Source organism: Lynx rufus, unplaced genomic scaffold, assembly GCF_022079265.1.
Source record: "Lynx rufus isolate CCGP_SWC_20201006 ecotype Redwood Valley unplaced genomic scaffold, mLynRuf1.p SCAF_18, whole genome shotgun sequence".
NCBI classification, from domain to species: Eukaryota; Metazoa; Chordata; class Mammalia; order Carnivora; family Felidae; genus Lynx; species Lynx rufus.
In genome coordinates this window covers 3227781-3252060 of record NW_025814832.1, presented here as the reverse complement: position 1 = coordinate 3252060, position 24280 = coordinate 3227781, and the positions used below count along the sequence as shown (strand labels likewise).

The window sequence follows — 24280 nt, the reverse complement described above, 5'->3', positions numbered from 1 at the left end:
TTTATGAGACACAGCAATAAGTAGATAATACTTAGGTGGTGCTGGCACTGTTCTGTGTGCACTTCAGATGTATTTACTCATTTCATCCTCGCAGAAACCCTGAGAGTTTGAGTGCTGTTCTATTTTGAACATGAAACAGAGACACAGAGATGTTAAGTGACTTGCCCAAGATCACACAGCTGGTAAGAGGCAGAGCTGGGATTCAAGCCCAGATAGTCCGGCTCCAGAGCATAAGCTCCGTGACTACTGTCTCTGCTCTTACCTTCTGGAAAGATGATAGGGAGTTAGCTTGTGTGGCCTAGTCTGAGGAGTGTGTGTGTACATGCGAGCACGTCAGTATACCGTCAATGGGAGGGAGGGAAGGCTCAGGACCCCGCTTATGAGCTTCTGTGTGTTAATGACTGTGGCCTGTGCATTTCCGGGAGCCCAGAGACACCTGTACCTGTGTGCACGAGGGCCCTCCCTTCTTCCCTTCCTGCCTTTGTGGTTCCCAGGGGGCTGCGGGCTCTGCCGCCTGTGGTGTAGAGCTGAAGCACAAATTGCTGCAGACCACACACCTGGATTGCTAGCCTAATCCTGTTGAAGGGCCCCAGGCTCCCAGGAGGGAGCTTGAGTCTGGAGCTGAGAGTGGACAGTGGCCCCAGAAGAAGCAGGCAGGGAAAGTGGAAGGACTGCCGCGTGTGTGGGTTGTTCTCTTGTGTGTCTTTGGGTGCTTGGGTAACCTATGGAGTGTGCGCACGATGTGCAGCTCCTTCCAGTCCCTGAGAAGACACCAGGCAAACTGGGCTTCCTCTCAGTGTCCTTCCCAGGACCAGGATTTGGGGGATAAAAATAATGAGAAGAAGATCAACAATAACAGCCACTAACATTACTGGTCTTGAGCTAACTAACTCATTTAACCATCACAAAGCTCTATGAGATAGTGTTACTATTTTTATCTTTATTTTATAAAGGAGGAAACTCAAGCACAGAGAGGTTAAGCAGGTTGCCCCAGGTCACACAGCTAAAACTGAGATTTGATTTCAAATAGCCTGGCTCCAGAGCTGGTGCTATCAAAGCACTGCACGCTACTATGCCCCTTCATGGCTCCTAGAGGAAGCCTCAGGCCCTATAACCCTTCTCTTGTCCCCAGTTCAGAATCTTGCTCTCATTTTCCTGGGACACTGCCATGTGCCCACCTGCCTGCCTGCAGGTCCTATGTATGAGGTGTGGCCTCTGACATCAGCCATGCCCTGATTTTGTGGGTATTGTGCACCTTCTCTCCTCTCACGCTCACATGCCCAGGTGTGGAAGGGACATTTCCAGGAGCTTTTCTGGGAGCAGACGTGATTGACCTTGGCCATTGCAGCTCCAGCCTCATCCTACCAGTCTGTGTGCACTCAGATGGTCCAGTGTAATTACCTGAAGCAGGGAAGGTCCTGCCGGACCTGTGAGCCCTGGTACCTGTCTCTCTTGGCCTGTCCTTTCTGGCCTGTGGTCTAGACGCGGCCACACTTGTTACGAGAGCCACGTTGGCACATCTCTTTTTCCTTTCCCTCCCCCATCCCCATCAGCCCCTGGGCCAGGTCTGGTCCTGAGCTTGATTCTTGGAGGAGGCTGCCTTCCTGTGGGAGGTAAGGCTGGCGTCTCTCCCAGCCAGGTGGGAGGGTGGAGCTGTGTGGATCTGCATGGAGGACTTGGGAAGTGACAGAGGGGTAGGGGTCCAGCCGAGGGAAGTGGTGACCTGGGGGAAGTTATATTTCCAGCCGTGACCCCTGGGGGCATTCTGCGTGCTCTCCAAGACATTGCCATTGGCATTGGCAGGTTGAAGGCTGTAGTGGGTGCCCAGATGCTGTCTGATGGGAGAAGGAGTATTGGCATTGGAGCTGACAGATGCCTGTTAGCCCCTGCCTAGGGCAGAGCCAGGCTTGTCTTGTGCCAGGAAGTTGGCAGCAAAACAGAAATGAACTGTGGAGGTAGAACCTACCTTTGTAACTCAGAAAGCGACTCCAAAGCCCTCTTGGAAATTAAGTGGGTTCCAGGCCTGGTTTAGTCCCCTAGCCCCTTGGTAATCCCCATGAAAGGGTTTCTGTCTCTGATTTTGCTCCTTCTGGTCCTTCCTGTCTGCTTTTTTGTTTTATTTATTTATTTATTTTTAAAAATTTTTTTTAACGTTTATTTATTTTTGAGACAGAGAGAGACAGAGTATGAACGGGGGAGGGTCAGAGAGAGGGAGACACAGAATCCGAAACAGGCTCCAGGCTCCGAGCTGTCAGCACAGAGCCCGACGCGGGGCTCGAACTCACGGACCGTGAGATCATGACCTGAGTCCAGGTCGGCCACTCAACTGACTGAGCCACCCAGGCGCCCCTGCTTTTTTGTTTTTAAAAAAAATTATGCTTTATTCTATTTTTAAATTGTGATAAGATACATAAACCATAAAATTTACCATTGTCATCATTTTTCAAGTGTGCCGTTCCGTGCATTAGTACAGTCACAGTGTTGCACAACCTTTGCCGCCGTCCATCTCCGGAACTCTCTTCGTCTTGCAAAACTGAGACTCTGCATCCATTCACTAACTCCCGCTTCTTGCTGACCAAGCCCCTGGCAACTGTCATTCCACTTCCTGTGTCTGTGAATTTGACTGCTCTAAGCACCTCACATGAATGGAATCACACAGTATTTGTCTTTTTGTGGCTGCTGATTTCACTCAGCACAGTGTCCTCAAGATCCATCCGCAGCGTAGCATGTTTCAGAATTCTTTTCCTTTTGAAGGCTGGGTAATATTCCACAGTATGTATATACCACATTTACATTTTGCGTGTCCATTTATCTGTCAGTAGAGACGTGGGTTTCTTCCACCTTTTGGCTGTTGCGGATAATGCTCCAATGAATACGGGTGTTTCCCAGTCTACTTTTGGGCTTACTTCACACAAGAGCAATAGGCCATCCCTGAGACTTGGTCAGGGATGGGCTCACTGCCTTGGTCCTGGGAGAGTGGGTGGGGAGCCAAGTGGGTGGGGAAGGCTTGGCCCTCTGGTGCCGTCCTCTACCAGACACTAAGCTGTTGGTGCTTCTGGAACCAATCTACTTGCCTGAGGACGTTCCAGATTTCCTTCCCCTCTGCCCTCGGAAGAGGGTGCTGGGTTCTTGGTTCTCTCCTGTATAGGAGGAAGGTGGCTGTTGTCCACCATGAGCCTGGCATGGGTGGTGTTAGGAGAAAGGACTGTTGGGCAGTGGGAAGTGCACGTGGAGCTCCTTTGAGCCTGGGACTGGCCAGCTGACCTTAAATGGAGCAGTTGAAGATGTTTTAGGGTAGGCTGGATATGCTGCAGTACCAATCAGTTCTGGAATCCCCATGACTTAACACCAGCAAGGTTTACTGCTTGCTCACACCGGTCCCTCACTGGTAGGCAGGGGCCTCCGCTCCACATGGTCACTCAGGGTCCCAGCCGATGGAGGCTGCACCTTCTGAACCCACGGCCCCCGAGGTGACTGTAGCAGGGGAAGGAGAATGGAGAACTTTCACAAGGGCTGACCAGAGCAGAGAGAGTCGGAAGGTGTCAGGGCCTTGATGCGGATGTGAGTATGTACCTGTGTGTGCCTATGTGCATGGGTGTGCATGTGTGTATATGTGTGTGTGCCTCTCTGTGTGCATGTATCTGTGCATGTGGGCCAAGAGCAGAAAGAAGCTGGCTGGGCAAACCACATTGCTCTTTCCCAGCACAGCCCTCACCTGGCTTTGTACAACTCCTGAGGAAAGGTGACTTGGTGGTTCAGGAAGAGGCCATTGATTTGGGGAGGTCCTCTCATCTCCCCTCAGTGGGTGACAAAAGGAAGTTGGAATAGGCAGAAACACTGACCCTCTGGAGCTGAGGGGACAGAGAAGGGCATGAATTTTGAGGTACCCTTGTATGGCCTTGTTCAACAATAGAATTATTTTTAAGGTCTAGGGAAGCTTTGTGGAGAGTCAACAGCGTGAGCTGAATGCCAGCGAGTCTGGCCTCCTGGCAGCAATGGACAGAGATACGGCGTGTTGCTGTGGGTGGATGTGGGAGTGTGTGCAAGCACGTGCAGGCTGGAAATGTCTTGGCTCCCAGGCTCCCACCGGGGGCCACTTGGCCCTACGATTGAAAGGAACCCCCAGTGTGGAGGGCAGAGGTTGTAGATTCTGACCCTGGCTGCCACCAAAGTACAAGGCTGCTTTAGGGGTCTTACTGACCCCTCTGGACCTTACATTACTTATCTGTTTTCTGAACTATCCGTTTCTGCTTCTCAGCACTAGATTGAGAGTCATTTAATTTTTCATAAATACTCTAGGGACTCATGAAACCATATATGGGAGAGGGGCTCTAAGGAGGCCATTCCAGGCGGGTGCTAAGTGAGATTGGATTTGAAAGTCATTGTCATAACGGCCTTTTGATTCTCCCTCTTCATTGCCTCCTGTCCACTCCATCTTCTGCCTCTTTGGGGCCAAGCGGCATCTCCCACCAGCAGCAGGCAGAGGGTCAGAAGAGCAGAGCCTTAAATCAAATCAGTACAGGATCCTTACTTCTCACCAGTTCACGGCAGTTCAGGGAGGAAGCAGGAGACAAGTTAAAGCTGTTAACTGTAACAAGGGTTAGAACTCCTATGGGATGTATCAGAGTGACCTGTTAGCCCAAGACCCTAAATAAGTGAATTGGTTGTTAGGGGAGGAGATTCGGAGGAGTTTTAGGGAATTGTATCCGACAGTTGCCAGTTACCAAGCGTCCGCTAGGTGTGACTATTGTTCTGAGTGCCAGAAGAGGGCTGTCCTTGCCCTCCAGATTCCTGCCACCTAGTGGGAGAAACCAGAATATACCAAAGACCTAATGCATGTGAGTTTGACCTTCTTTGTAGAGGAATGTTTCTTGTCTGATTGATCGAATGCTGCGCTGTTTGTGAAACGCTTTTCTTCTTTGGTAGCTTACACTGCTCTTCAGAGAAGCCCCGCGGAGTGGGCAGGACAGCTGTGTCTTCCCATTTCACAGTGAGAAAGTGGAGTCTCCCGAAAAATGAGCACTTTGCAGGAAGTCCAGAAAATCTGGGACCAGAACCCAGCTTTGTTTGACTTCTGGCCCCGGGCTTGACTCATTGCAGCCCACTGACTGGCTGATAGGCTACTGGCAGTAGTGGTGGGAGTGTCCAGTCCTGTGTGGGGTCTGTTCCTCTCATTGCATCTGGCGCATAATAACGTAGATGTTTGTTGAATGACTATTGTTCATTTACACATAAAGATTCCCTCCCTTCTGGCAAGGTCATCTAACCATTCTGCACCAGAATTCCTCTATGTTCAGCGGGCTTAGAGCTGCTTTTTCGACAGAGCAATTAGAAATCCTAGGCCCCTGTGCCTGGGTGGCAGATTATGTCAAAGTCAGAAAGCAATGGACTTGCTCCAAAGAGTAGACTAATTTGTCGGTCAGTTGTTTATTAACCAGGTGGCCCTGGACAAGACCTAGAACCTCTTTGAGCCTCAGTTTCCCCCTGTGTAAAATGGGGGAGTAATAGCTACTCTGACAAACTCCACATGTTGTGAGACCCTGACTTGGGTCTTGCTTTGTACGCTGTGAAACATGGTGCAGATAATAGTGTTTCTCTTCAATCTCTCTGAGCCCGGACACTGGGGAAGCCCCTCTCCCTTCTCTGCCCAGGGCCATTGGCAGGCCCCTTACCTGCCATTTCTGCCCCTGCCACTGAACCCCAAGACCTAGGATTCCTTTGTCTCAGGCTCTGGGGCCCTGGCTTCTCCAGGAGGCCCTGGTCTGCCTCCCTCCTCAAGGGAGCCCAGAGGTAGAGGATCTGATCGAATCTCCATGGCAACCAGAAGCTGAGCCTCACCCCCTCGGGGTGGAAGCATTGAGTCTGTCTGACAGCCAGGCAGAGCCAGAACCGGTCTCTCTAACTCCAACTGTGCAGCGGCGCCTCCAGGAACCGGCTGCCCCCGTCGCTGATGCCCTGTCTTTCAGTTGCCCCTTTGCTGGGTTAGTGCCCCTGCTCCAAGCCTGCGTGAGATCCTCTGGGTCCTGAGGAGGCTACGCTGTGGGCCAGGGGGCTGCTGCAGGCCCTGCACGAATGGGACAGCCGGCCCACCGTGTACAATCTGAGCCAAGCCCTTTACGTCCGCCCCTTCGCCTCTTCCCAGGTAGACCTCCTCGTCCTTCACAACTGAATTCATATCCGCCTCTTGCAAGTTACCTGTCTTTCCTGCGCTTCTCGCACAGCGCTGTTTCAGAGTTCAGTTTCATTGACTAAGGGTCCTTGTCTCCATCTGGTGGTTCTCAGCCTTACAATACATTAGAATCACCTGGGGAGCTTTTTTTTTTTTAATTTTTTTTTCCAACATTTATTTATTTTTGGGACAGAGAGAGACAGAGCATGAACGGGAGAGGGGCAGAGAGAGAGGGAGACACAGAATCGGAAACAGGCTCCAGGCTCTGAGCCATCAGCCCAGAGCCTGACGCGGGGCTCGAACTCACGGACCGCGAGATCGTGACCTGGCTGAAGTCGGACGCTCAACCGACTGCGCCACCCAGGCGCCCCACCTGGGGAGCTTTTAACAGCCCCGAGGCCCAGCCCTCCCCACCCCACCCCACCCCCGGAACACACCAGTTCTATATGGATCTCTGGAGCGGGAGCCAGTTATCAACAGTTTCCAAACTTTCCAGGGAATTCTAGTGTGCAGCAAAGTTTGGAACTACTGTCTGAAAGTTTAAGATTTAAGCTACTCTGATGGCCTGTGGCGTCTTCCTCAATGTGAGCCTCTGGAATATAGGCTGGTGGATGCACAGTTGGGTCAACTGATGGAGGACGGTCCATGGAGGACCCAGTTGTGTGTTTCCAGACCTCTGTTTTTTTTTGTTTGTTTGTTTTTCAAGGACTAGGAGATCCCCCAGGGCACTTAATGCTTAGGAAGAGGACAAGGTAGTAATGACGATTACTATTTATTTAGCATTTGCCCCAGACCAGGTGCCTCGCACTACAGATATTTTCTCACTGGAACCCCACGGAAAACTCATGAGATTATGTGTTTTCCCCATTTATAGGTGAGGAGACTGAGGATCTGGAAGCTTAAGTAGCTTGCCCAAGGTCGCATGGCTATTAAGTGGTAACACTGGAATTATAACCTGAATCTGACTCAAAGCCTATGTATGCCCTTAACCACTATGCTATCCTGGTTCCCCAGCCCCTCTCCTCTATAGGTTGTAGAGGAGGAGATACTGAGAAGGAGGTGACTTGTTCCACAGGAAAGATGCTGGTCCAGGGATGCCTCACCTTAGTGCCATGCTACCACTGAGAGGCTCCCAGTGGTATCTCCTGGGTCATCTGGGGTCACAGGGCCCTGAAGGCGTGCAGCCTGCTTTCCTGTTCCTTCAGCTGACCTCTCTTGAGGACTGTTCTGTCTGCCCAGACACTGTCCAAGTTCCTTAACCTAATTGTGTTATTTAATGTCATCCTACAGCCAGCCTGTGACATGGGCATTGTTATCCCTGTCTCAAAGATGAGTAACTGAAACTCAGAGAGGCCTGGAGCCAGCCAGCTGACAATCCTCAGAGCTATTTTTTTTTTTTTAAGAGAGAGAGAGAGAGAGAGAGAGAGAGCATGTGTCAGGGAGAGGGGCAGAGGGAAAGAGAGGATCTTTTTTTCCCCCAATGTTTTATTTATTTTTGAGCGAGAGAGAGAATGTGAGTGGGGGAGGGATAGAGAGAGGGGAGGACAGAGAATCCCAAGCAGGCTCTGCCCTGACAGCAGCAAGCCCTATGTGGGACTCAAACTCAAGAACTGTGAGATCGTGATCGGAGCTGAAGTTGGACGCTCAACTACTGAGCCACCAAGGCGCCCAGAGACGGGGCCAGGGGCAGGGGGGAGAAAGAGACAGAGAGAGAGAGAGAAAATCTTAAGCAGGCCTCACACTCCGCGCAGAGCCTGACACGAGGCTCAATCCCGCAGCTCTGGGATCACCACCTGAGCTGAAATCAAGAGTCAGACACTCAACCAACTGAGCCACCCCAGCACCCCCTCAGAGCTGATTAAACACAGTTCTTTCAGTTCTGTGGCAGCCCAGCTCTGGCATGGTCAATATGACCCTAGACTATAAGTCAGCCTTGGGGTCTTAGTTCCCACCACGTTGTGGGGAGGCCAAGTTTCATAGCCCTGTGTGCCCCTCAGCTGTGTGGGGGAGATGAGGGTCACTATATAGCTTGTCAGCCTCAGAACTGACCCCAACTGTTGAGTCTAGCCAGTGTCCTGGCCTGCTGAGAAGGTAGGGAAGACCCAGCTTAGTTGGAGGAGGAATTTGAGGGTGATAGGGGACTTGGCGGGGGTGGGAAATGAGCAGATCTGTGCCTCTCCTGGGGGAGGGGGGCTGACCCTGGAAAACCACTCGTGCACAGTTTCACAACAGGATCGATGCAGGCCTCAGCCCAGCACCTGGCATCCAAGGGAGGTCTGAGCAGGGAGAAGAATCATTTTCTGCGAGTTAGTGACAGGAAAGGCAAGTTGGAAGGACTCTATCCATGCAGGAGGGCACCGGGACCTCAGCTCCAGCTACACCAGACTGTTCAGTAATGCCCCAAACAAAAGGGTGCAGTTGTAACCCCGTTCTCTGCAGCTCTGCTCCTCTCACTGGAACAGCTGCTTCCTTCCCCTCTTGGGGAAGCGTCCCCAAGGATGCTTGCATCCCGTCAAGGGATGCGGAGACCCGCCTCCAGATGGATCTCTTCCTCCACCAGAGTTTGACACCAGTTGTTTCTTCCTCTTGTGGGCCCTGACAGCAACCTGCTCACATGATTTTTTCTGTCTGTTCGGGTCCCACTCATGACAGTGGTTAAAGCACTTGTCCTGGAGTCAGACTACTATTCAACATGGTTTTCCACTTACCAGCCACTAATCCCTCTGGCAAGTGACCTCACTCCCTACGCCCTCACTTCCTCAATTGTAAATGGGAATCGTAATGGTACTACTTTCTTGGTTTTAAATTTTACATAAGTCGGGGCGCCTGGGTGGCTCAGTCGGTTGAGCGTCCGACTTCGGCTCGGGTCATGATCTCGCGGTCCGTGAGTTCGAGCCCCGCGTCGGGCTCTGTGCTGATGGCTCGGAGCCTGGAGCCTGTTTCAGATTCTGTGTCTCCCTCTCTCTGACCCTCCCCTGTTCATGCTCTGTCTCTCTCTGTCTCAAAAATAAATAAACGTTAAAAAAAATTTTTTTTAAATAATAAATTTTACATATGTCTACTTGTGTAACCACCACCTAGATTTCTGGCACCCCAGAAAGTTCCCTCATGCCCCTTCCCAGTCAACACCCACACTCTCCCACAGCCCACTCCCCAGGGAGCCACTAATGAGAATTTTTATCACCCTCCATTTGTTTTGCCTGTTGTTGAACTTCATTTAAGTGGAATCCTGTGTACGTGCTCTTTCGTGTCGGTTTTCTTTTGCTCAACATGTTTGTAAGATTTTTCCGTCACGGGGTTACTTGGAAGATGAAATCAGGCTGTGCCCAACACAGACACAGATGACAGTGGGCATGTGTAGGACCACACTGGGAGATCCCAGAGGGCAGGAATGGAGTCTATGCCCCTGTGCTCTGTTCCCACCTGATGCAGCGTGTGGTGGACAGAGACTTTGGATGTTCTCTGAAGACCTTGGATGCTGCTTCGGTGGGAATGATGGTCAGGACTGGGCTGCCCTCCAGCTGTTTTCCCAAGCTTTCTCTTCCCCACTCCTGTGTCAGTTCTAGGGCAGAGAGTAAGCTTATCATCTGGTATCAGTCTTCGTAGCATCCCTGCTGGGAGCACAGGACTATTCCACAGCTAGAACTTAACTTTATCCTGCACTCACCCACAGGTTCTTAGAGTGTCTGAGAAGAGGTTGGAAAGACCCCCCAAACTGCCTTTAGCATCTGTTTTGGAGGTTGGGTGTACCAGGACATAGTCTTGGCTGTGCCCTTCCATCATTGGTGCTGGACAGTCTTAGGGGAAGGTTGTAAACAGCTTGACACCTGTATGCCTCCAGCCATTTGGGCACCCTTTCTTCCCCTTGCACTTACCAGAGCTTAGGATGGTGGAAATGAGGGCTGGTCGCTTGGGTTTGAACCCGCCCCAGACGGGCCAGCTCTTCACCTTGCCCAAAAGGAGCATGTCTGAGGTCTCCATGTCTGTCACTGGTCAGCTCATGTTCTGTCATCTGGCACAGGCTCCATTACAGACTCGGAATAGGTAAGCCTACGTTCACGTGTGGTCCCAATCTGGATGACTCCTAAGAGATCTGGAGGCCACAGGCTTCTGCCTGCATTGTAACTTGAGAGAGGAACTGGTGCATCGAGCGGCATTATCTGAAGTTAGCGATATTTGGCAATGGTGTGGCTGGCAGGACCCCACAGCAGGTGATGGTCCAGATGAGCGGCCCCCACTGGGTCCTGCCTAACTCTTAGCTTGGTTCACAAGGCCCTCGGTGTGCTGGTCCGTGCCGCTTCTCCAGCGCTATCTGCCACCTCACCCTCCTGCTCATTCAGTGTCCCAGCCGTGCTGGGCTATTTATAGTCCCCTTGAGGGGCCCTGCTATTTTACACTTTGTGCCTTTGCCAAGCCTCTTCTCATTGCCTAGAACTCTGCTCCCGTCCCCATCTGCCTGGCAAGCACCCACACATCTTTCAAGATTCAATTAATAATGTTAATAATAGCCACTAAGATTTATTGGGTGCTTACTATGTGCTAAGTGCTTTGCATGCCTTATTCCAGTTAGTCCTCAAAGCAGGCCTGGGCACTTAGCCCCTTCATCATCCTCTTTCACATTCACTCGATTAACCAATATCCATTTATAGGCGGCTGCCCTGTGCCAGGCACTCTTGTGAGCACAGAGAGGTTAGGAAGTGATGGAGCCTGGACTGGAACCTGAGCCGTGTGGCCCTAGGGTCTCGCTGTTAGCCACAGCGATAAACCACCTCCCTCTGGGGCACCTGCGTGGCTCAGTCGGTGAAGCGTCTGACTCTTGGTTTCGGCTCAGGTCGTGATCTCACAGTTTGGGAGTTCAAGCACTGCACTGGGGTCTGTGCTGACAGTGCTGAGCCTGCTCGGGATTCTCTCTCTCCCTCTCTCTCTCTGCCCCTCCCCTGCTTGTGCGCACACACGCCCTCTCAAAATAAATAAATAAACCGCCTCCCTCTGAGTACCACCTAACCTCTTCCAGTGCCCCCTCACCCACACTGTTGCCTCCTCCCTCTTCTCTGCCTCACCTGTGAAGTATTTCTGTCATAGCACCTGCGATGTCTTATTGCTTATTGGACAGCCTTCCTCTGCTGGGCTGGAAGGGTATCACTCAGGAATGTGTTTATTTTAAGTGGCAGAAAATCCAACAGATAGGGGCTTATATTTTTCACTTAAATAAAAAACAAGATGGACTGTTTCTTTTTTTTTTTTTAACGTTTATTTATTTTTGAGACAGAGAGAGACAGAGCATGAACGGGGGAGGGTCAGAGAGAGGGAGACACAGAATCTGAAACAGGCTCCAGGCTCTGAGCGGTCAGCACAGAGCCCGACACGGGGCTCGAACTCACAGACCACGAGATCATGACCTGAGCCTAAGTCGGACGCTTAACCGACTGAGCCACCCAGGCGCCCCAAGATGGACTGTTTCTAATGTGGTTCAGTAGCTCAGAAGCATCAAGGGGAATGTCTGTGTTCTTTATTGATCATTTCCTCACGACAGCAATATGGCCACTGTCACTCCAGTCATATTTGCGTTCAAGGCAAGGAGTCCCTTTTTAATGATCAAAGCAAAGGCCTTGCTGAGGCCCCATCATGCTTTACTGGGTCTCATTGACCAGAACGATGTCAAAGGGCCACCCTAGTTGTAAGAGAGGCAGAGAAAGTGAGTGTCTTGCCTGGGACTGGGTCCTTTGCCACCTCATATAAAACCAGGGGAGCTAGAGAGCAGAGATCACATATTAATTTCTCCCGAATTCTTAGAATCTGAGGGCTTTATAATTGTTTTGTGCTATTGCCTTGCATTTATCCTGTGCAAATACAGACCCTTTTACTTTTTCAAACCTAGTATCCTAGTGTACATGCTGTTATTTCCCATTTCACTTAATAAGATGATACCTACTATCCATATAAATTTTTTTTAAATTTACATCCAAGTTAGTTATTATAGTTCAACAGTGATTTCAGGGGTAGATTCCTTAGTGCCCCTTACCCATTTGGCCCATCCCCCCTCCCACAACCCTTCCAGTAACCCTCTGTTTGTTCTCCATATTTGAAAGTCTCTTATGCTTTGTCCCCCTCCCTGTTTTTATATTATTTTTGCTTCCGTTCCCTTATGTTCATCTGTTTCGTCTCTTAAAGTCCTCATGTGAGTGAAGTCATATGATATTTGTCTTTCTCTGACTAATTTCACTTAGCATAATACCCTACAGTTCCATCCACGTAGTTGCAAATGGCAAGATTTCATTCTTTCTGATTGCCGAGTAATACTCCATCGTATGTATATACCACATCTTCTTTATCCATTCATCCATCAGTGGACATTTGGGCTCTCTCCATACTTTGGCATATTGTTGATCACCATCCATATAATTTTAATGGCTACATAGTAGTCCGTCTTGGAGAAATACCATACTTTACTCAACCGGCTCCCCATAATTAATCATTTGGGTTGTTTTTAATAGTTCACAATCATAAAGAACCCTGTGATTAATAACCTGTAACCTTATTTCTAGATACACTTATAATTAATTTCTGAGGACATAGTCTTGGGTTATGCTGGGTTATAAGCTCTGCCAACAAATAGAGCTTTCAAAACCAGTTACCAAACTGAATTCAGACAAGCTGTCCCAGTTGTACATACCCTCCAAGAGTTTCTCTTTTTTTTAAGATTTTATTTTATTTTTAAATTTTAAAAATGTTTTTATATTTATTTTTTGAGAGAGAGTGAGTGAGACAGCACGAGTAGGGGAGGGACAGAGAGAGAGGGAGACAGAATCCAAAGCAGGCTCCAGGCTCTGAGTTGTCAGCACAGAGCCCGACCCGGGGCTTGAACCCATGAACTGCAAGATCATGACCTGAGCCAAAGTCGGACACCCAGCTGACTGAGCCACCCAGGCGCCCCTAAGATTTTATTTTTAAGTAATCTCTACATACAACGTGGGGTTCAAACAACCCTGAGATCAAAAGTTGCACACTCCACCACCCAAGCCAGCCATGTACCCCCATACCCTCCACGAGTTTCTGAGGGTACCTGTTCCCTGGAAACTTTGGGTATTTTTTTTAACCTTGCTGATTTGATAGAAAAATAGCAACAATCACAACCTCCCCCCCCAACACACACACACACAAAATCAATGTTCTTTGATTACAGGGAGGTTAACATTTTATGTTTTTTATTTTTTAAAGTTTATGTATTTATTTTGAGAGAGAGAGAGAATGCAGGGGAGGGGCAGAGAGAGAGAGAGAGAAGGAGAGAGAGAATCCCAAGCAGGCTCCACACTGTCAGGGCAGAGCCCAATGCAGGGCTTGAACTCATGAATGGTGAGATCATGACCTGAGCCGAGATCAAGAGTCGGACTCTTAACCAACTGAACCACCCAGGCGCCCCTCCATCTCGTTTTTTCCTGTGTTTCAGAGTAAGTTGAAGACAGCAGTACTCTTCCCTGCAGCACTTAAGCGTGGATATCATTAACTAGTGTTCAATATTTAGTGAAATATGTATATGTATTTGATGAAGGTGATGGAGGCGTCAACCTGTGTACCCCAAATCCCTGTCAAGACACAGAACATTTCTATCACCCCGGACAGTTCCCTGTGCCCCTTACAATCAACTGCTGTCCCTACCCCAACCCCAGAGGTAACTGCTATTTTCTGTTTGTTTTCAACCATAGATTACTTTTGTCTGTTCTAGAACGTCATGTAAGTGGAACCATACAAGATGTGCTCCTTTGTGTCTGGATTCTTTCACTTACCATAATGCTTGTAAGAGTTATTTCTGTTGTTCTATGTATCAGTAGTTTGTCCCTTTTTACTGGTCCTTTATTGTAAGGATATATAAGGAATACCTATTTTTTTTTTAATTTTTTTTTCAACGTTTATTTTTATTTTTGGGACAGAGAGAGACAGAGCATGAACGGGGGAGGGGCAGAGAGAGAGGGAGACACAGAATCGGAAACAGGCTCCAGGCTCTGAGCCATCAGCCCAGAGCCTGACGCGGGGCTCGAACTCACGGACCGCGAGATCGTGACCTGGCTGAAGTCGGACGCTCAACCGACTGCGCCACCCAGGCGCCCCAGGAATACCTATTTTTAAGGGGTGGGCAGAGCAAGAGGATTCCACCAAGGAGACTTAGAAAGAATAGTGAAGGCAGTAGGAAAAGCACTCAGACAGAAGGTCAAGAAAATCATCTGGGTCAGTTATAAATAAGTTTGACTACATATAACATAAAAACTAAATAATAGTGGCTTACATAACAAGCATTTTTTTCTCCTCTCCTCTAAAAGAAGTCTGGAGGTAGACAGTCCTGGAGTGGTATGGCAGTTCATTGTGCCATCACCAGCCCAGGTTCCTGGCTTTGCACTCAGCTACCTTCAGCGCTGGCTTCTAGCCTCAATATCACCTCATGGTTTAATATGGCTGCTGGAGCTCCAGCCATCCCATCTGCTTTCCAAACTGGCAATAGAAGGAGGAAACATGGAGGGGAGGGGGGAATGGCATACCTTATAGCTAGACCAATCTTTCTTAGCAGCCTTCCTCAAGGTTTCACACATATCCACTTAACATCTCATTGGTTGGAACTTATTCACATGGCCCACACCACTAGAGAAAGTAGTCTTTTAGCTAGCCACTGGGCACACTGCCACTCCAAATATAATGATATTTCTGTTACCAGGAGGGGAAATGGATATTGGCTGTTAGCAGCCTCCTCTGACTTTTCTCTTTTGAGACCTAGTGGCCAAGCCATGGTCAACTCAGCCTTTCTATCCATGGCCTCTCATAAACTGAAGCCTGTGCTTGGTAGTTTTCCATCCTCCTGAGTCCCCAGGACTCCTTCCTTCTCTGAGGGTGGGTTTCTTTTATAACCCTTTTCCTGGTAGGGGCTCTTCTGGGTCTCTGACTGACTTCTTGGGCTGTCAGCGTTTTACAGAGGGTGGAACGAAAGGAAAAGCATCTAAGAACATTTGCAGAGAGCTCTGTATGCATTCTCTCCACTTCTGGGCCTCCCCCACTGCTATGGCTGGCACCCTTCCCTCCCCACTTTGGTCAGCCTCCCCTGACAAGGAGAGCTGCGGAAGTAGATTTCTCTGGAAGGTCAGTGAAGCTCAAAGGGGAAAGGATGGCATTTGGAGACAGACAGACTTGGGTTCAGATCCTTGCCGCAAATCTCTCCGAAACTCAGAGACGTCTGCAAACAGGGGATGGTGAGAACAGCTGTATAGACGCGGCTGGGTTGAGAGGAGCAGGAGACGCGGGTCCGTGGCCACCACTTGATCGTGCACACGTGAGGGAAGGCCACCGGAGACCTGCCCGCCTTGCCGTGACCCAGGCAACTCCAGACCGTGTGGTAGAGGCGAGCCTTACCACCCTCCCTGTTGTTCCTTCTGCCCCTTGGAAATAAATGAATTAAGACTAACGGATCTGGTCCTGTGACCCCTGGAAACACAGGTCAGCGTATAGGAGAGTCAGCACGGCCTGCTGGAATCTGAACTGTTGGCCGGGTCAGGGTTCACCATAGCTCGAACCCCTGACCATGACTCCAGACACTAATAGGAGAGCTTGGAGCCTCCTGGAGGAGACATGGCAGGTTAACATGATGTTCCATTCCCTCCTTGTGCTTCTCCAAAGTGAGTAGGTCTCCCCAAACAGCCGGGCCCCCTCAGAGTGCCAGACTTGGGCAGAATGGATGCTGTGGCTTCTCTTTCTCCCTCCTGCCCCATGGAAATAGCAGAGTCGGCTCACCGCCCGCCAACCGCACGCATAGGTCCTGTGTCCTCTGGTCAGTGAGCCCTATTTCCACGTGCATGGCACACACACATCACAGTGGCTCTTCACTTGCATGCCTGTTCTGGGGGAAAAAAAAATAGTTTATGTTCTCTGACAGCTTAATGGGCCGTCAGCACAGGGACTGGAGAGGAAGTCAGAGGGAGCAGGTGCAGCGAGGCTGGGGGAAGCTCTCGGCTGCCAAAGGGCCAGATTGGACTGAGTATAGCTGTGGCCAGACGCCCTGGTGACCTGTTGACACCATTCTCAGGCTGCCGGCTGCCCTGGGGCTGGTATGTTGTGACAGAAGAGGAGGAGCCAGGGCCCCGTGGAGAATTTGACTCAAGCCTGAGACCTGAGAGGGACAGTGCATTCCTCTGCTCATTCATTCCCTCCACGCACATTTCCCTAGATCCTGCCGCGTGTCCGCCCGTGGGTTCTGGGCACACAACAGTGACTGAGGCACCCCCCCCCCCGGTCCTGCCCCAGAGGTGCAGGGACAAATGGGCAAGATAACAGAGGCACTAGAAGGCCACGTGCTGTGGTTCTGAGCTGGGACGCCAGGGAGGACATCCTGGAAGAAGTGAAATCAGAGCGGACGGTGGGACCAGGCCCAGCCAGGGGGTGAGGAGCCATGAGAGGATCGCTTGTGCTGCTGCAGGAGAGACCCCACCGGTGGAGCTTGGGGGCCTTTCTGAGGTGCTGCCCTATGCCCCCATGGGCCCGGCCCGCTGTTCCCGGGAGGGGAGTTTGTGCGTGGGCTCTGCAGCCTGGTTGGTGCTGGCAGCACCAAGGGGGTTAACGGCAGCTCCACTTCCCTGCAGCCCTTTCTTCCCTCTTCTCCGAAGGGAGCCTCCATTGAAATTCTAGAAATAAGTGCCGGCTTTTGAGTCTGCTGTGAAACCATGTCCCTGCCAGGCCCCAGAGCCACCTTCTCGCCCACACTGTGCCAGCCTTGGGCTCCATCTTGTGCAGGGGCCTCGTTCAGAGGGGTGAGGACTCCCCGGGTGCAGTGCCTCAGCCCTCCGCCCCGAAACCTGCTCTACCCCCCACACCAGGCATCGGCTCGGTGTACAAATGGTACCCAAGGAGGAGGGGCTCAGGAAGTGACATCGCCTGGCCCGCCCCACCTCCTTATTCCCTATAAAAAGCAAAATGGTGACTCAGAGAGGAGAGTTGGAAGCGTCCTGCCTCCTGCTCCCACTGTGAATTTTTAGACTTGGAATTAGGCAGGAGGCAGAGGAAACAGCGGCTCGAAATCCACGACTGACATGCTGTTTGGCGGGTGGCAACCGTGGAGCCGCTCCTCCCCTACTCCCAGCAGCCCCTGAACTGCAGCCCCAGGACCTGCTGGCGCTCCCCAGCCCCTCTCGAGGCCCGGGGCCCCCACGCAGCCCCCGCCCGGGCCTGGCCGTGCATGCCGCACCGGGGGGCATGGCAGCCGGGGGTCGCCGCAGGCGCCCACTGCGCTATCAGTCCCTGGCAGCCCTCGTGGAGGACTCTCAGTGGCCTTTCTTGTTCCTTGTCTCAGACTTCAGCTACGGGGCAGACGACTACGACGGAGAAGGGAATGAGGAGCAGAAGGGGCCCCCGGAGGGCTCGGAGACCATGCCGTACATCGACGAGTCGCCCACCATGTCGCCCCAGCTCAGTGCCCGTGGCCAAGGCGGCGGGGACAGCATCTCCCCCACCCCACCTGAGGGGCTGGCGCCTGGGGTAGGTGCACCTGCTTTTCCTTCTGGGGGGGGAGGGGGAGGCAGGCATGGGTGTTGTGGGCCAGGCCCTGCCTGGGACGCTACTGGGAGAGCAGGGCTGGGGAAATGTGGACCTGGCGCCCTTGTCACCTCATCCCAGTCCTGGGCCCCTCAGACTAGACTCCCCACCACCACCTGCTGCTCTCTCTGCCACCCCTGCACCTATCTCTGCCTCCTCTACCAGCCATCTGCTTCCCCTGCCTTCTGGACACCCTCACTTCCTCTCTCAGCTTTCTCTTCCAGCCCCTCTCTAGCAGGATGGGGCCTGGGGGAGGGAACAGGCCCTTCTCTCTGGGCCAGAGCAGCGCACATGGCCTGTGGGCTGTAAATGCACAGATGCCGGCTCAGCAAAGCGAGGCTGGTCTCCGTGCTCTCTGTGAGGTGGAGTGAGCTGCTTCCGTAGCATTCCCTGAAGATCAAGGGCCCCCCATGCTGCCCGCCTCTGTTGACTCTGGAAGGGAATCAGCCCTAATGGTGTCCCCCTCTCCTCTTGTCGGCTGATAGGAGCTCTGCTCCAAAGAGAAGCATTTTACAAGGAATATTAAGTATGTGCTTTGAGACGGGCCAGGAGGTTTGCAAGCCTTGTGATTCATGCCGTTCCTGGCCGCAGGGACTGGCTGTGTCTGGGCCCAGCTTGTATGTGTGCACCTGAGACACATGAGCAAGTGAGGCAGAGGGGCTCCTGGGGGCTGTTTTTCTGGAGTTGGGGAGAATCAAAGCCCTTCCTCTATTTGGGGGGCTGGGGCATGGAGAGTCTGGTCCTGCTTGGTAAAGGGCTTGTCCAGATGCGTTCTGTGGGGGACCCCTTTCTTCCCTCCAACAACCCCGAGGAGCAGTCACTCAGATGCTGTGAGATACTTGTTCCCCTCCCGAAGGGCCCAGCAATCCCCGCTCCACAGGAGGGCTGCCTGGACTCTACCATTTCTGGAGAACCCCCTGCTTCTTTCCCTCCCAGCCTCCTTGGCCACCTTCCACCCCTCCGCAGAGCTCTCACCCCCTCTTCACACACTGGGGTGGCTGTTATAGCCTTTGGCAACAAGGGCCTTGGCAACCGGCTTCCCACTTGAGGGAAGCCACATTGTTGCCATGGCAACAGAGGCTGAGGCAGAGCTTCGTGGCTGCCAGGCAGTGCAAGTTTGGAAATGGATGGTGGGGGCAGGTGGGAGGTGGAGGGGACGGGTGAGGTTCAGGACCCCCACAGCTGGCATTCTGGAGTGTTGCCCTGTCATCCTAAGGAAGGCGAGAGTCCACCATCTCGGACGTGCAGGGCAGGATTTTTGCTAGTGATGGAGGGAGTATTCTGGGGCGTGAACTGAGGCCAAGCAGAGGAAACAAGGCTAAAACTCTTGCTTCCCATCTCTGCCTTCAGGTCTCTGACCAAACAGAGCTCAGAGGCCCCCTGGAGGACTCAGCTGTTACCCCACTGTGAGCAGGTGCAGGAAGATTCACTGTAGGACCCAACCCAGAGCCAAGAATGCTGGCTGAGAGTTGAGAACGTGTGGCCAAACAGAGCTGCTTGCTGACAAGCGAAGTGCCTCTGCCATTTTCATCCCCCTTCTCTGCCTCCCCCCACCCCCCTGCCTTCCTCCTTGCTTCCTGCCTCGGGTCCTTCCCTCATCACGTGACCGCCTCGCTGGCATGCTTGCCCATCGATTTTTAGATTCCTTGGTGAAAGGTGCTAGTGGGTGCTTTTCCCAGTGAAACAGATCACAGGCACAACGGGAGACACCCCCTTGCCTGGAGCTCTGAGGTTTTGAGCCAGTGACTTTCCTCACTTTGTGGCTGCCCATTTTGTTTGGTGGCTCACGAGTGAGTAACTGGGTTTTTTTTGAGGACTTTGAAATCCAGAGATGCTAAGTGAGAACTGACTAAAGTGCTTGGGAACCCCGGAATTGATTTTTTTACACCATTGGCTAGAAGTCATGCGAGGTAGGGGTGGGGAGCATTTATCCAACTTGGGGATACGGGTGAAGAAGATTCCAGTCCGATGAACCTCCTTCCGGCCCACCTTCCTTCCTGGAGTTAGTTGCATTTCTGCCCTTTCCTCTGGGTCACTGGCCCCATCTAGTGGACTCTGCAAGTATTGCTGTTTACATTGGGGTGCCACAGAGAGTTGACACACCCCTTCCTGAGTACTTGGGCGCTATTTTGGTTTAAAAACAAAACAAAACAGAAAACCAAGGTTTTTGCTACTTGGCTCTGTTCATTTGGCCAGGCAGGTCTCCTCCCTGCCAGGCTTCCTGTTGGGGCCTTGGGAACCAAGGGGACTTTTGGACCAAATCAGACGATTGTTCTAAGTATTCAGATGTCTGGCCTCTGGCAGCTGGGCATTTCACAGCCCTGTATGCAGCCAACTTGTGCTGGGAAGCCTAAGGTTTGGTCCTCCAGAGAACAGAACCAATGGGATGCCTATCTATATCTGTAGGGAGATTTATTTTTTTTTAATGTTTATTTTTTTTTTTGAGAGAGAGACAGAGCATGAGTGGGGGAGGAGCAGAGAGACAGGGAGACACAGAATCCGAAGCTGGCTCCAGGCTCCAAGCTGTTAGCACAGAGCCCGACAGAGACAATGCGAGAGACAGAGTGTAAGCAGGGGAGGGGCAGACAGAGGGAGACACAGAATCCGAAGCGGGCTCCAGGCTCTGAGCTGTCAGCCCAGAGCCCGACGCGGGGCTCGCACCCACGAACCGTGAGATCATGACCTGAGCCGAAGTCGGACACTTAACCGACTGAGCCACCCAGCCGCCCTTGATCATGGAATTGGCACACTTCATTATGGAGGCCAAGAAGTACCAAGATCTGCAGTCAGCAAGCTGGACACCCAGGAATGATGTAATAGTTCCAGGTTGAGTCTGAAGGCCTAAGAACCAGCAGAGCCAAAGAGTGTGAGTTCTAGTCTGAAAGCCAGCAGGCTCGAAATCCAAGAAGGGCCAGTGTTTCAGTCTGAGGCTAAAGCCTGGAAGAGACTCGTGTCTCAGCTTGACTGGCAGGAAGAGTTCCCTTTTATTAGGCCTTTTTGTTCTACTTGGGTCTTCAGTTGATTAGATGAGGCCCACCACCCCCATCAGGGAGAGAAGCAGCTATACTCAGTTGCCTGATGCAAATGTTAATCTCACTCAGAAATGCCCTCATGACACACTCAGAATAACTTTGACCGAATGTCTGGGCCCAGTCAGGTTGTGACACATAAATGTAACAATCTTGACAGTCTCACTCGTGCAGCAGCCCAGAGAATGGAAGGAACACGAGCTTTGGATAGGTGAACACCTGCTACTCTCTAGCTGTAAGGCCCTGGATGAGTGCCATGACCCCTCCGAGCCTCACCTTCCTCATCTCGAAATAGGACCAGCTGCCCGGATTGTTGGGGAGAGACTGGGATAGCTCAGGTGAAGCCCGCAGCTCTGGGTCTGGCTCACCGTGGGTGCTCAGCCCTTGGCGACTGGGACCCACAAGACTTTTCTCGCCTGTTTTTGGAGCCAAGACCATTGTAAGGACCTGGTCTAATGAATATTAGCTAGACAAGGACTGAATCTGCTTCTGCAACCTCCTTTCCTGCCAGGTATGGTGGCTCAGATAGAGCCAGGTCTCTGTGGTGTCCCAGTCTCCTCGCTCCCCAACCTGCCCCCTACAGCCTGGCTCTGCTGCTCTTGTCTTCGGTGTGCCCCAGCTGTGCAGCCAACTAGGCCTCGGGGGAAACCTCAAGCCCTGCCCTGCAGACCCTCCCCTTCCCTCAAGCCCAGGCTGAGCAGAGCCCCTTAGTAGGGCCAGGGCCTCACATCACTGGTGGCTCGATTCGACCGACAGTGCCTGATTTCACCTTGGGAAGGCAGGGCAGGGACTCTTGATCTCAGCTGACAAGTTGGGGTACACGTTCCTCTGCCAGGACCATGGTCATACAGAAAAGCTTGCTCCCTGTAAGCCAGAGACTCCTCCTTCTGCCCCCTTGGGAGACACAGTAAAAAGTGGAAACAAGGCAGAGAAAAGATCTGGGTGTTGTCTCTGGGCTTCCGCCGCCTAGCTGTGTGACCTGAGGGATGCCACGCCCCCTGTCTGGCTCCAATCTACTCATCTGTAAAGGGAAGATACTGAGAATTTCCTCCCTCCTGACCGCCCACACCCGTCATGAGGTTTCCGTGAGACAGTGTCAGTGTGCTTTGCAAATTGTAGAGTCTGTACCCACGTTGGTGGGACTGCTCAATGTCAGACTTGTTCTGTAGTTCTGGGGGTATCCAGAGGCAGGTCAGAGGCATCTAATAAAAGGCCGGATGGAGGGGTTCAGACTTTAGCCAGCAGGAGAGTCCAGAGTAAGGGCGGGGCGGGGGGGGCGTTGAAACGGTCACCGTTGTCCTTCCATCTCCCCCACCCGCTTCTCCTCGTCACAGCTGCCTGGACTTGCGCTGAGCCTTTTACGCAGGTTGTCTCATTCAGGGCCTGTGAAGTTGGTGCGGTAATCGTCATCTTACAGTTGAGGAAACAGGCTGGCAGAGGTGATGTAATTCATCCGAGACTAGCCAGCGGGACCAGAGATTTGTTGAAACTCAGGTCTCTCGGACACCACCTCCCTTGTGAAGTTTTACAGCCCGTCGCTGAGCCCTTTGCCCTTTGGGAAGAGTGCACCGTTCCTTGTGGGGCCAGTCGGCCCCGTGAGATCGGGAGCCCCAGTCCCCGATCATTTCCACGGCCCCCCTCCGCAGCTCCTGGCACCTGCTGTTTGTGGAACTGAACTGAGTAGTACCAAGTGGCCAAGGAGGACTCAGATGCAGTCTCAGGGCATGAAGTTCGGGAGATCTCTGCTCCCTCTTTCCTTCTTCAGTCCCTTCCGAAGGTTGGGTTTGGGGAGTTGAGGTTGCTTCCAGGTGAATGGAGGAGCCAGGTGGAGAGCCAGAGCATGTGAGATTGTGTCCCAGTCTGGTCCCTCTGGACATTGTTAGGGGCCTGGGTTGGGTGGGCTAGCGGCTGCCGGGGTCTTTACTCCTCTCAGGAGTTTCCATCTGCCAGTGGAATCAGAGACAGACTCTCCTCAAGTTTCCAGCGTCCTGTCTCAGCAGCCTTGCCCCCCACTTGTCCGTTTCTGGATCTCTGGGCCCCACCGCTACCAGGTGGCGAGCTCGGAGCCCATGGGCTTCATTGCCTCCTAACTCCTCCCATTACTGGGTGAGCTCCCACCCCATTTGTAGATGAAGAAACTAAGGTTCAGGGGGGTTCCCTGGCTTGTCTGGGTTGAGAAGGAGGTGAGTAGGAAGTAGGGAGACATAGCGCCCTGGTTGCAACCTCAGCCCCCTCCACGGCAGGTCCTCTCTGGCCCGTGCCCTCTTCACACCTGGCTCGGATCTGGCCTTCTGTGGTTGACCACACCTGGCTGACCTGGAGCATCCCTGTAGCTCTCGCAGCCTGTCTGCATCTGCCCCTCCCTGCCAGCATGCTGGGATCAGAGTTCCGTGATGGATTTCACATCCACCCCTAACGCTTCTTCCAAAGGGACATTCAGTGAAGGGATGCTGATCTCCTGCAGGTCCCGGGCACTGTGGCTGTGAGGGTGAGCTCAGCCAGGACCATCCTCTGCACTTGAGGCCCTGGAGTCTCCAGGGGTGGGGCAGGGAGGCAGACTGACCTACATGTAATCACACCAACTGGGGTGAAATTGCGTGCGAACTAAGCGCCCTAGAAGCCCCGCCCCTGAGAATGTGCTCTCACAAAAGTGAGCCACCCTGGGGCCAGAGGCAAGGGGTTTGTGCAGAAGGGCAGAGCACCTCCTCCAGGCCAGCAGGCTGGCTCTTGCCCCAGGGACTGTTTTCCATCACTGTCACCCAGTTTCTCCACTAGTGGGTGCCAGCGCTTTCTTTCACACGGATGATGCACTGGTGAGCCTGCCACCCTCAGGGTTACCAACTGAGTGCTTCTATCTGGAGGGTTTCCAGACCCCTCACCATCCTGCCCATGTGGCGAAAGGAAAAGAGCTCATAGAAACACTTCCAGAAGGGCTCCTGGGTGGCTTGGTCAGTTAAGCATCCAACTCTTGGTATTGGCTCAGGTCATGATCCCAGGGTCATAGGATCGAGCCCCAGGTTGGACTTCATGCTGAGCGTGGAGCCTGCTTGGGATTCTCTCTCTCTCTCTCTCTCTCTCTCTCTCTCTCTCTCTCTCTCTCTGTCTCTCCTTCTCCCTCTGCCCCTCCCTCCCCCCATGCTCTCTCTCCCTCTCTAAATTAAAAAAAAAAAAAAGAAGAAGAAGAAAAGAAAAAAACACTTCCATAGCCTTTACGAAATGCAGGCACTGTGTTACAGCACTTTCTAAGCATTAACTTATTTAGCCCTCGCCACGACCTCGTGAACAAGGCACCATTATTGCCCTATTTCACAGATGTGGAAACTCAGGTGCAAAGAGGTTACACAACTCACCTAAGGTCCCACACCTGGTGAGTGGGAGGGTACTCGTCACAGCTGCTCTCTGCTTTCTCTCCAGAACATTGCCCTCTGTGCCTTTCTTTTACCTCTTTCTGGCTGTGTGGCTTTGGGCAACTTGCAGAGTCTTGGTACCCTCAGCTGAAAATGAGAATAAATACCTC

General features: G+C 52.2%; 1 protein-coding gene across 2 annotated transcripts in view; it reads left to right on the top strand.

The window, feature by feature from the left end:
* Positions 1-24280, top strand: part of ABR (ABR activator of RhoGEF and GTPase) — a 186057-nt gene that overhangs the window by 71744 nt on the left and 90033 nt on the right. For both annotated transcript variants that reach the window (XM_047080671.1, XM_047080670.1), the window contains exon 2: positions 17493-17677. In XM_047080671.1, the coding sequence (XP_046936627.1) occupies positions 17493-17677 (185 nt within the window). The remainder of the gene's footprint in view (positions 1-17492; positions 17678-24280) is intronic.